General features: G+C 44.0%; 1 protein-coding gene across 7 annotated transcripts in view; it reads left to right on the top strand.

Moving 5' to 3' along the window:
• MAP3K8 (mitogen-activated protein kinase kinase kinase 8) overlaps positions 1-13,107 on the top strand; it is a 28,874-nt gene that overhangs the window by 6,225 nt on the left and 9,542 nt on the right. For 6 of the 7 annotated variants that reach the window (XM_014587515.2, XM_027770287.1, XM_027770233.1 and 3 more), the window contains 3 exons: positions 8,599-8,766; positions 10,615-10,876; positions 11,910-12,016. In XM_014587515.2, the coding sequence (XP_014443001.1) occupies positions 8,599-8,766; positions 10,615-10,876; positions 11,910-12,016 (537 nt within the window). The remainder of the gene's footprint in view (positions 1-8,598; positions 8,767-10,614; positions 10,877-11,909; positions 12,017-13,107) is intronic. The other variant, XM_027770308.1, reaches the window with a different exon arrangement.

Below are 13,107 nucleotides of genomic sequence, written 5' to 3'. Positions count from 1 at the left end.
CTTTGTTGAGGAGTTCAGAAGATTGTTTTTTTTTTTTTTTTTTTTTTTTTATATATAAATGGGAAGCGATAATTTGAAGTGGAAGCAACGACTGATTTTCTTAGGTAAAGCATAGCTGGAGAACTCTGATTGAAAATAATATATATGTCTGTAATGATGTATTGGGTTGTCGGAAAAGTCACGGCACATTTTGGCATAGAAAACCAGAAAAATATATGTCACGACTTTCCAAGAACCCAATACTTCTCTTTTTCTCTTTTTTTAAATTATATGGGTATTTTAAGTGAAAACATGCTGGACAAATAAATTGTGTTTTGTAGTAAATATGGAGAGACGTAGAGCTGTTTGACCCTTTGACTGATGAGAGACGGGCCATAGAGTTTCACAGGAGATGCACAGAAGGGGATTCAGGAAAAATATAAGAAAATATAACAAAGAAATATCCTCCTGGAGTATTTTAGGAGTGAGACTAGAAACGCTAATGTAGAAAAGGAGATAAACAAAGATATTAAAAGGCAATGAGGGGCCAGCAAGTGGGACAGTTGTCAAGGTGCTGGACCCCCACATGGCCGACCACTGGTTGAGTTCCAGACCTGCTTTCTCACTTTTCCTCTCTCTCTCTCTCTCTCTCTCTGTCTCTCTGTCTCTCTCTGGTGAGCACACACGCCCTGTAGCAGATTAAAAAAAAATGATGATAAATAAAATTAAATAAATAATTCTTTAAAAAAGAAAGGGAAGTGAAAAATATATCAGGAAAGAGTAAAAGTACAATGTCATTCCTTGCCAGAGAGAGAGCCTGTGGGTTCATTTCTGTGTGTAGGAAGGAGAAAATTCTAAAATGAAGGCACATTATAAAGGGAAGGGTCTTGAAAACTTTAAAAATGAGTTTTACCTGACAGATGATAAAGGGTATAAAATTTAAAACAGTTCCAAAGAAGAGGACCTTAAGATCCCCAAGAATGCAGACCTGGCCTTGGTGGGCAAATCAACCCAGTGGGTGCAGGCTTGGGGGCCACATTAGACTTTCCGGTCTGACGTTAAAGATCAGATACATCCCTATGACGGGCTGCTTAACCTGTCACAGCTTCACACGTCATAAAGAATGGCCCTGGAGTTGGAACTGATTTCCTCTGATTACATGAGTGAGACACGGGGACACAGGAGGAGGACACATTCATCGTCACCTGGTGCACTCCTTGAAATCATCCTAGGTTCAAGACCTTTCTCTCCCCATCACTCTCACCCACTACCCTATCACAGCTTTTCTGTGCTTATTTGCAACTCTCTCTCTGCTGTAGGAAAGGACAGCTAATTATCTACCATGCAGATTGAATTCAAGGTGCAAGGTATCTATCAAGTGTCTCCACATAGAGACAGAAAACTTCCGGAGAGTCACTCGTTCGTTTGTGAGAGAGAGCTGGACTGTCTGCAGTCTATTAGGTTTTTGCTAGGTACCAGACAGAGAGTGGGGAGCAGCTGGTGTCTGCTGGGAGCCGACTGCTTGGTGCATGCGGGCGGCCAGAGAACAGGCAACTAGAATTCAGGGTGCTGCTCCCATGGACTGCTCCCATGGTGACCACCCCTGCTTGCTCCGGGATGCTCAGCAGGACTCCTGGCACAGACAGGAGTGTGGGAAGGAAGGTGGCTAGCACCCACTTCCAAGAAAGAGTGACGCCTAAGCCTAGGTCTAACTGTGGAGCTGGAATCTGCCAGCTGAAGTAGGCCTGGAGGCACAGAGACCTGTGTTTAGGCAGCCAGAACCACAGTGCCATCGAGTTAACTGGGCAGGGTAGAGAACCCGCAATGACAGAAATATCCTGAAGCATAGGCATGTTGAATGGTGGGGTCTATGTGTGATAGTTCCTAAAAATAATATTTGTTAAAAACTCCACCAACATCCAGCCAGACCTGGAAAAGAAACTCCAGGAGGCTAATGTGGCAGTTGCTTGTGTAAGAGTGCTACAAGTTGTTTGCGATGGAGACTGATGAATAATCTTATCTGGAGACGAATAATCTAGCATGGGTTCTGAACACTCAGTTCTTTGGTGGCCCATTGTATGGGGAGCTGAAGGGCTCATCGATAGGGCTACCAGAGGCTGCAGGATGTTCTTCAGGAGTTAGTTATGGAGTTTTGGCTTTTCAGGGTTGAAAAACCTTTACAGACACTTGAGTCCTACCCTCTGGCTGATGCTCGAATCATTTCATCACCTCCGAAAATCGGTTGAGGATTTTGGTTTGTGCTTGAAAATCTGGGCATTTGGTTTCCATTCTGACTGTAAGACAGTTCTAGTCCTACTTTGTGGCCAAACAGATGGTGTATATGGTGAGTAGGTAGTGGAGACTACACGCCTGAAGGGAATCGCCTGAGTACATACCCCGGCTCTGAAATGGACTAGCTGGGTGTGACCTTGGGTTGGTCCTCTCATTGCATGTGATGGTTTGTCCCCCAAAGTTTCGTGTTTTGAAATTTGATGTTGAGGGGTGGTGAGACCTAGTGGATGGTGATTGGGATCACAGTCATTGCATCATGGAGGCAGCACTGTGGTGAATAGATTAACGATGTCTCTGGAGACCCAATGAGTTCTAGCTCTCCTGAGAAGGGGTTAGTTCTCGCGAGAGCTGGTTGTTCTATAAAACGGCTGGCTGCTCGCAGCTTGTGCTCTCTCTGCACACACCTGCCAGCCATGGCTGCTGTCAGCCATGCCATGGGCTGGCCTATTGCCAGGCCTATGCCTTTGAACTTTCCAGCTGACAGATTTGTGAGTTAACTCCCCATTTCTATAAATACTCAGTCTCAAGTATTTTGCTAGCAGTGCAAGAACAGTCTAAGACACCTCTCTACTCCTCAGATTATGCATCAGTAAAATGGTAACAGCACTTATCCCACAGGGCTGTTGTTTGGAACAAACAATAAGTACATGTGACCTGCTCCACATAGTGTGTGTGTGTGTAATGAATGCAGGTCATTGTGCGCAGTGGTTACTCCCCTTCCTTTTTTTTTTTTTTTGAGAGATTTTTGCTATAGGGTGCGTGTGCTCACCAGGCAGACAGAGAGAGACAGAAAGCAAGGAATCACCCCTTGGGGGATGGCCATGCCACAATCCCTTCTCCATTCTCCTCTTGGGATCTTGGGCACACATGCACATGCACCCAGCAGGAGTTTTAAGCCACCAGGTCTGGGACATGCACCACGGTTGACTATGTGGGAGTCCAGCGACATAGCCATTATGCTAACTGCTGGTCCCCTCCCCTTCCTTTTTTTTTTTTTTTGAGAGATTTTTGCTATAGGGTGCGTGTGCTCACCAGGCAGACAGAGAGAGACAGAAAGCAAGGAATCACCCCTTGGGGGATGGCCATGCCACAATCCCTTCTCCATTCTCCTCTTGGGATCTTGGGCACACATGCACATGCACCCAGCAGGAGTTTTAAGCCACCAGGTCTGGGACATGCACCACGGTTGACTATGTGGGAGTCCAGCGACATAGCCATTATGCTAACTGCTGGTCCCCTCCCCTTCCTTTTTTTTTTTTTTTGAGAGATTTTTGCTATAGGGTGCGTGTGCTCACCAGGCAGACAGAGAGAGACAGAAAGCAAGGAATCACCCCTTGGGGGATGGCCATGCCACAATCCCTTCTCCATTCTCCTCTTGGGATCTTGGGCACACATGCACATGCACCCAGCAGGAGTTTTAAGCCACCAGGTCTGGGACATGCACCACGGTTGACTATGTGGGAGTCCAGCGACATAGCCATTATGCTAACTGCTGGTCCCCTCCCCTTCCTTTTTTTTTTTTTTTGAGAGATTTTTGCTATAGGGTGCGTGTGCTCACCAGGCAGACAGAGAGAGACAGAAAGCAAGGAATCACCCCTTGGGGGATGGCCATGCCACAATCCCTTCTCCATTCTCCTCTTGGGATCTTGGGCACACATGCACATGCACCCAGCAGGAGTTTTAAGCCACCAGGTCTGGGACATGCACCACGGTTGACTATGTGGGAGTCCAGCGACATAGCCATTATGCTAACTGCTGGTCCCCTCCCCTTCCTTTTTTTTTTTTTTTGAGAGATTTTTGCTATAGGGTGCGTGTGCTCACCAGGCAGACAGAGAGAGACAGAAAGCAAGGAATCACCCCTTGGGGGATGGCCATGCCACAATCCCTTCTCCATTCTCCTCTTGGGATCTTGGGCACACATGCACATGCACCCAGCAGGAGTTTTAAGCCACCAGGTCTGGGACATGCACCACGGTTGACTATGTGGGAGTCCAGCGACATAGCCATTATGCTAACTGCTGGTCCCCTCCCCTTCCTTTTTTTTTTTTTTTGAGAGATTTTTGCTATAGGGTGCGTGTGCTCACCAGGCAGACAGAGAGAGACAGAAAGCAAGGAATCACCCCTTGGGGGATGGCCATGCCACAATCCCTTCTCCATTCTCCTCTTGGGATCTTGGGCACACATGCACATGCACCCAGCAGGAGTTTTAAGCCACCAGGTCTGGGACATGCACCACGGTTGACTATGTGGGAGTCCAGCGACATAGCCATTATGCTAACTGCTGGTCCCCTCCCCTTCCTTTTGACAGTCTTCCACTATTTACAAAATGACAGGTTCCCAGATCTTCTCTCTTCTTGCACAAACATTTCTAACTGTGTCCACTACTTCTCGTGGACTGTAACACTGACTTTTCTTATCATCTGGGTAGTGCCCTCTGGTCAAGTCTGTGCCCCTGACCTTGAATCTGGGGGTCTGTTGTGTGACCAGCAGAGGAGGACAGAGCTAGCTTGACCTTTGCTCTACGTAATATGCTCGTGTTAATGCAGCCCAGTGTCATAGCAGCCATACCACACAGGCCACTTGTGGAACTTATTAAAGTCCCTAAGAATTTCCCCAAAGTGCTGCTTCTAGACCCAGTGTTACTTAGTATAGATGACAGTGATCTGGGTAAGGAAATAGAAAGTGTGCTTGTAATGCCTGCACTTGAAGATGACTTGGTAAGTTGAACTGGCAGAGGTAAACAGCCTAGGGTTTCATAAGATCTTTTGCTAGGGCCCTAAGAAAGAAAAAAAGAAAAAGGAAAAACAAAGTAAATCAACCAAACATCTCAAATCCAAATAGTGAAGTTCTAGGGGAAAGAAAAAGGGACTTTGCAGAATTGCAAGCTCTAAGTTCAGGGTCTACCCTCAAAGTAACCATGGAAACCTCCTGGGATAACCAGAGCCGAGTGCCCAGAATGTGGGAGGTGAAGGAAACTGGGCAAAGGGACTTACAGTATTGATCCAAGGAGGAGAAGACAAAGGTGTGCTCAGTGACATGTAAATGTAGGCTTTTAATGACTGGGTTTCATCACAGCCCAGCTTTAATTAGCACCTCTGGAAGATAAAAGGCTCTTATCCAAAGTCTAGGAGATCTATGGCCTTAGGATCAGACAGACCTGAGTTCTAATCCTAACTCTGGCACTGATTAGCAAGTTACTTAACCTTTTGAAGTCAGTTTCCTCATCTGTGAAATGGAGATAAAAATAGGACTTACCTCACATTGGGCAGTCTTAGATAATGTATTAAAGTACTGAGCCCAGTGACTGGCCCATAATTAGCAAAATATTATTATCCTTCATCTTCTTGACAGACTAAGAGGTCACTGGGTCAAATTGGCTTCTTACAGATTGAGGTTGGATAAAAGAAAAACTCAATAGGAGCCAGCAGGTGGTGTGGAAGTTAAGTTGCTGGATCCCACATGGCCGACCCTGGTTGGAATCCCAGACCCAACGGCTTGAAAATCATGGCAGGCATGTGTGCATGCATGTTCAAAAATCCCAAGAGGAGAATGGAGGAGGAGAGCCATCCCCCTGGGGAATGATTGCTCACTTTCCCTTCTCTGTCTCTCTCTAATATCTCTCTCTTTTTTTTAATGCTTTTTTTTGGAGAGTTTTTTGCTATAGGATATGCATGCTCTCCAGAAAGACAGAGACAGAGAGACAGAAAGCAAGGAATCACCCCTTGGGGGATGGCCATGCCACAATCCCTTCTCTTTCATTTTCTCCCCGGGATCTTGGGCACGCACGCACTCACACCCAGCATGAGTTAAAGCCACCGGGTCCAGACCTCGAACCGCAGTCGACTACATGGGAGTCCAGAGATGTAGCCCTCCTGGGGAGCCCAGATATGTAGCCATTATGCCAACTGCTGGTCACCCTCTCTAACTCTCTCTAGCAAGCTTACACACTGCCTCTCTCCAGAGAACACACACACACAAACTATATATATATATATATATATATAATTTCTTCATTAACAACTTATGTCTAAGTAAAAAAATAATAAAGTCCAAATAATATATTAATAGTGTAAGTATATAACTGCAAATATTGGGTGTTCAGAAAAGTCCAAACTATATATATATATATATATATATTTCACAAGGGCGAGTTAAACACTGAAATGGTTAAGTGGAGAGTGTCATCAAATTGGATCTGTAAATATTTAATAACGAACAGGGCATCAGGCACGTATAGTTGGGTGCTACAAACATGGTTCTGTTTGCTGTGGGAAGACACTCGATTTACCAGCTTCTCAGTCTGCTGCAAAGAGAGGCCTCCCGCGATGAACACAGTCGCACTTCTTGAAAGAGCTTGTATTTCAAACAAGGCAGGCCCCTGGTTGTGGTTGGCGTTGGCCCATGGCGTTTCCTCCGTTTCTCCATCTTGTCAAAGTCCCTCTCGGGCCCTGCATAGGGTCCCCACCTGAAAACAGAAGCACTCAGTAAACATTTCGTCTTTACAGTTCGTGACTTTGCATCTCTAGATAATGAGAGTTCTTCTCTGCTTCAATCCCTGACTAAGAGTGAACACATCTGTTTCTGGGATGTGCAGCTAAAATTAGCAGTGATGGAAGGCCAGTGAATAACCCTTACGGCTGGGTCCCAGAGCTAGCTCTTCCTGTGGCTGAGACCTGAGTGAGGCGTCCCTCCAGGCATCTGCAGATGAATCAGCTGTTCATTCTTCTCCCGTGTGGTGGATTTGGGGATTTTGCCACGTTCTTCTCCTTGGCCTCCTGTAGTTGACATAATGTCATGTCTATTGACAGTTTCATAATTCCCAAATACTTAATCTGAAGCCATACTCAATTATTAATTACATTTAGGAAAAAGTGGTGTTTTTAAGACTATGGATCCCTTGAAAGAAAATTTCAGACATTTCTAAGTGTGTGCTTCAAGCTGTATTTCTCATGGACTACCATATTCACTTTAAAAATGCTTACTTATAATTATTTCCCCTTTTAGTTTGTTTCTTCTTTAAAAGTTGAGATTCTCTTTTATACGTGTAGCCAAAAGGTATGGGTACTCGAGAGAGGGAGAACAAGCACGCCCAATGGTGCACGGTCACATCACAGTTCTTTTCCTCCATTTCGGCAAGGTCTCCATCCTGCTGTTGCTGAATTTGGGGCACACACACTTGTGCCTCGTGTGTTTTTCAAGCAGCCAGGTATAGGATTCCAGCTGCGTCAGCCACGTGGATTTGACTCCTAATGTGCAGAGCTTAGCCCCTGTGCTACGGGACTGGCCCAAGACACACTTTCATTTTCTCTTTTAAGCTTACGTATTTATGTCTTCCACATAAAGAGAAAGAGACAGAAAGAGAGAGAGAGAGAAGGAGAGACAGGCGTACACAGCAGATCCGTTTGCCTCGATTCTCCAGTCTCAGCGGGCTCAGACCACAGACATGAACGCTCAGACCCGGCATGCTCACGGCAGTACCAAGACATGAACCCAGGACCTTTTCCATTTGGGCCCAGCTGTGCCACCCCTGTGCCACCCCATGGCCCTTGGATATAATTTATGTCTTAAAATACACAGATCTGAAATGTGCAATTCTACGCATTTTGACAAATACACGTCCCCTTGCAGCCCACCTTGCTAGCAGGGTGTCTTTTGGTTTTCGAGCTGACTAGTCTTGAAACCCACAGTTCTCAGTGTCTGCTCATGGGTTCTTGGAGGTCAAAGGGTCATCGATCTCTTGTTCATGGCTGCCTTTTCGGCCTCAGACACTGAACCTGGCCCATGTGATGCACACAATAAATATTAAATGAGTAAGTGACTGAGAAATTAAGTCTGCCCTTACTTTATTTATGTAGCGTTGTCAGCTCAGAGCTTTGGCATAGCGTGCTGTTTTCCAAAGTCCTCCACAATCATCAGCTCCTTCCCCTGCTCTGTGTGTGTGTCATGTGTGAGTAATCACTATGCAGACTAACAGGTTAGCACATTTCAATAGAAACAAGTCAACTTGCAGGGATGGTTTGTTTATACAATCTTTATTTTCAGCCTCTTGATCACAGTAATCAGTGCTCCCTTAGCGAAGTAATTTTTTTCTATGTGGCAATTACTCACAAGTAGGTAGATCTGACCAGGGCTGGGTGCCTGTTACATGCTTTCTCTGTCTTGCTCAAGCTCTAAATATAGTCACTGTACAGTGTTAGGAGGACATAGAGTAACATTAATTTCAAAGACTTTGCATGTTTCAAAAATAGCTGGTTTCAAGTGGGTGAGTTTTTGAGAAGGCCAGCCTTGCTGAAATTCTCACCATCCCTCATTTTCATTTTGTTGCAGCTAATCACCCCCCAGAATGGACGCTATCAGATAGACTCTGATGTCCTCCTCATCCCTTGGAAGCTCACGTACAGAAATATTGGCTCCGATTTCATTCCTCGGGGGGCCTTTGGAAAAGTGTACTTAGCACAGGATATAAAGACAAAGAAAAGAATGGCGTGTAAATTGGTATGTACTTTCTCATCAGACAACGCACCCTACGTGTTTGGCATTCTGGCTTTTGTTTGTTTATTTGTGCTAGCCAAATGTACCCTCCCGTTGACAGTTTAATCTATTTGATTGATAGTTAAAGGTGCTGGCTTATTTATCATCGTTTGGATAGCACTGTACTTCTGGAGGAGGAGCAGGGGTGCTATCTTGCAGTGCCAGAGCAGGTATATGAGGGGGTGGTCTTTAGTAAATTCACGGAAATTGTGTACTCTGAAAAAACTATGCATGGATTTCAAAACATTTTTGCACCAAAACAAACTTGTACTGTAATCCCATTTTTCCATGACCTTTTTTGGAGCGCCCTCATATGAACTCACTCCGTTCATCAACTCATTCCATTCATCCTGCCCACTGGAGAAAGGTCTGAATTGAATTACATGCATTACTGAAAAGACCCCTTCTCAGGATGACCCTGTAGCCTAGTGGGTAAGGGAACCAGATCCCACATGGTCGACCGTGGTTCAAATCCCAGCACCAGCAACTTGAAAAACCTACTAGGTGCACGTGTGTTGGCGTGGAGGATGGGGACATGAAGGAGAAAGGATCGTGGCATGACAGTGCCCCGTGGTGGGGGGATGCCTTTATCTCTGTCTCTTTCTTTGGCAAGTACACAAGCCCAGTGACAATTTAAAATCAGAAAGGAAGAATAGAAGAGGGGAGCGGGGAGAAGGAAGGAAGGAAGGAAGAAAAGATGCCCTTCTCTTATTAAATAATAACTTTTAAGTTCCTGCCACTTTGGAAAACTCTTTGACAATATCTACCTAGGCTGAGCGTTCATACATGCCGTGACCCAACAACTGTGGAGTGCATTTGTGGTTACACCCAGCAGAGGTGTGGCCACTGTCACAGAAAGCGAAGAGCTCTGTACTGACATGTTTATATCAATCCCATTTCTGAGAGTCCCAACCTGAAAACTTCCTAGGTACTGAGATGTGATATAGTTACACAGTGGAATACGGGGCACCAAAGAGGACATAGGATTTTGTTGTAATGTAAATGAATCACATAAACTATCATGATGTAAATGAACCTTATAGCCAATGTTGAGCCCAAACAACCAAATACAAAATAAGATTGGTGTGAGATTCTACTTATGTAAAGGATTAAGCCAGGCAGGTCAAATCCTTGCTTCTGGAGGTCAGGATAGCAGGTGCTTGTGGGGAGCAGGGAGTGGGAGGGGTCAAGAGGGAGTGTCTTCCCTGCTGGTCGAGTTCTGTTCTATTTATCTGAGGACTAATTTGTGTGTTCAGCTGATAACTCGCTGAATTTGACACCATTTTTACACGGCTATGTATATCTATTTTCCTTTAATTAACCAAGTGCAATAAAATACACTCAGTTTTAATTTAGTAAAAATGAAAGTAGTTGTTAATATCATGTCTCAGTATCCCTTACTATTATTAAAAGACCAATAATATGTTGGCTTTATTTGTCCCTTTATAAAAATTTATTTACTAGAGTATTATTATTATAATTTTTTTTTTTGCCAGAGGGTGGGTTCACTTGCCAGAGAGGGGAATGGAGCCCCTTATGGGGCATGGTCAAGCCACAATTCTTTCTCCTCCAAGTCTCTATGCCAGGATCATGGCCACGCATACATGTGCACTTGATGTATTTTCAAGCCACCAAGGTCAGAATTCAAACTGTGATCAGCTGTGAGGGATCTAGCTTCCGGAACTGCTAAGCCATGTGGCCAGTCCAAGGTCAAAATATTCTGAAAGGTATTTACTTGCCTGCTGGTTTGTGGATAGATAACTTTAAAGTTATCCTAGGGTTATTCAGAACCTTGTATTTGTTGTGTTCTAGATCCCAGTAGATCAGTTTAAGCCATCTGACGTGGAAATCCAGGCCTGCTTCCGGCACGAGAACATTGCAGAGTTGTATGGTGCAGTCCTGTGGGGTGAGACTGTCCACCTGTTTATGGAGGCAGGCGAAGGAGGGTCTGTTCTGGAGAAGCTGGAGAGCTGTGGACCAATGAGAGAATTTGAAATTATTTGGGTGACGAAGCATGTTCTCAAGGGACTTGATTTTCTACACTCTAAGAAAGTGATTCACCATGATATTAAACGTGAGTACCTCTAGAGGTATACCTTTTTGGCTTAGAGACTAGAAGACCCCCAATAGCAGGGAGGACAGCACCCTCAGAGCACGGTCCACCCTTCTCTATGCTCCTGAGACAGGTCTTAGAATCGGATGGGTTGCCCATGCTTTCAGAGTCTCTAGGAAGGATGATTAGCCCACAGCTAGCTGTCAAAGAGGGTTACAGTCACACATATGTTAGGTTAGGTACTGCTTGTGCCTGCATTGGCAGAGCTTTTTTTTTTTTTTTGTCTTGAGAGATTTTTGCTACAGGGCGCATGCACTTGCCAGAAACACAGAGAGAGACAGAGAGATAGAAAGCGAGAAATCACCCCCCAGGGGGGATGGCCACGCTGCAGTCCCTTCTCCTCCATTCTCCTCTTGGGATCTTGGGCACGCACGCACACGTGCCTGGCGTGAGTTTAAGCCACCAGGTCCGGGACTCCAACCGCTGTCGACAACATGGGAGTCCAGTGACATAGCCATTACGCTAACGGCTGGTCCCCAGAGCTTTTAAACTAGTAATTTACTTAAAACATGGATTTCTGAGCACAGATAGCTTTTGGATCTTGCACATCTTCTTGACAACAATCTGCTAAAGAAGTCTTCACTGACCACGTCTTAGAGGAAGGAAGGATGGGGGAGTAGGCGAGAGAGAACCTTTACTCCCTAAGAGCTAGTCGGACTGGCACAACATTTCCTAGGGAAAAATAGGAATTTCACTTGTTTGCTTTAGAAAAGTGGCTTGACCATAGAGTGCTCCTATTTTAGAATTTGAAATTTAAGCTCTTGAGCATTATGCATGGCTCCAATAATTTATAGCCACACCGGTTGAATTCTTGATACATCTGAAATGATTGTTACCTTCACTCACTGAGATTTGGCCTCCTGTTTGGCCTATACCTCCGTCATTAGAGAAAGCATTCTTATCTCTTCTAAGTTGGGACTCATTGTAGGCAAGTGTTCATTTTATTTATGGGTATATAGACAATTTTACGTGAAACATTTCTCTCTCTTGATAGCCAGCAACATTGTCTTCATGTCCACAAAAGCGGTTTTGGTGGATTTTGGCCTAAGTGTTCAAATGACTGAAGATGTCTACTTCCCTAAGGACCTCCGAGGAACAGAGGTAATTCTACTCACATAAAAATTGTTAACTACCTGATTCGTAGCGAAAAGAAAAAACCTAACAGGATTACTGTGGGAAAGAAAGAGGAAGAGGAGGAAAACCAGTGTTAAATTGTTATCACCACTAGAACAAATTTAATGAACATTTGATTTGTGCCAATGTTAATTTTGGCACTTCATTTTTCATGTTTTTGCTGCTATTTATAATGCACAATAATAATCTTTGTAATATATATTATGATGTGTAGTATAAAACATTTAGAAATAATGTCAAAATAGATTATATCTGTAGTTCAGCTTTAAAAATAAAATTGTGCAATTATAGTTAACTGTGTACTTAATTTAGCATTTTCAGACAAAGTACGTTATTTCATCCTCAAAAAACCCTACTGTTGGTAAATACTATTATTGTGGAGAGATACTATTATTTCCTTTTAAAAACAAATTTGCCAGAGATCATGTGTGCTTACCAGAGAGAGACAGAGAGCAAGAGAGAGGGAAAATGAGAAAACAAGTCACCAGGCCCAAAATTCAAAACACCGTCAACCATGTGAGTCCAGTGCCTTGACCATGATACCAAATGCTGGTTTTATGATTTATTGTTTATTTAAAATATAAACTGATTTATAAACCAAGTAGAATATCCTGAGACTATATGCATCAAAAGCGGTTCTATGTTTTAATACAGGATCACTGTTCCTTCTTCCATGATTATTGAACACAGTGTAAGAAAAAATAAAATGAATTATTTTATGATTAAGACAGACACAATAAATAATTGTAGGCACCTGAATGTCATCCATGCCAGTGAAAGAACACAACTGCTCAGATGCTCCCCAAATGCTCATTCTGACATTAGAATATTCTACCATTTATTCCAATATTTTGTCCACCTTAATTGTGTTCATTCTAAGTTATGTTAAGGTTATATTGTGACTACTTTCTCCTCCCATCACTTTTGTGAAATCAAAGACAGATGAAGTCATGGCAAAATCAAGGAGACAGAGAGGAGAAAGATGGTGATGGGGAAGAAGCCATTCTGTGAGGAGAATTTACAGAGAACACGCAGAGTGGATCAATCATGTACATCTA

This window comes from Tupaia chinensis, unplaced genomic scaffold, assembly GCF_000334495.1.
Source record: "Tupaia chinensis unplaced genomic scaffold, TupChi_1.0 Scaffold000001_1, whole genome shotgun sequence".
Classification (NCBI taxonomy): domain Eukaryota; kingdom Metazoa; phylum Chordata; class Mammalia; order Scandentia; family Tupaiidae; genus Tupaia; species Tupaia belangeri.
The sequence above is the reverse complement of the archived record's forward strand: the minus strand, read 5'-3'. Positions and strand labels throughout refer to the sequence as shown.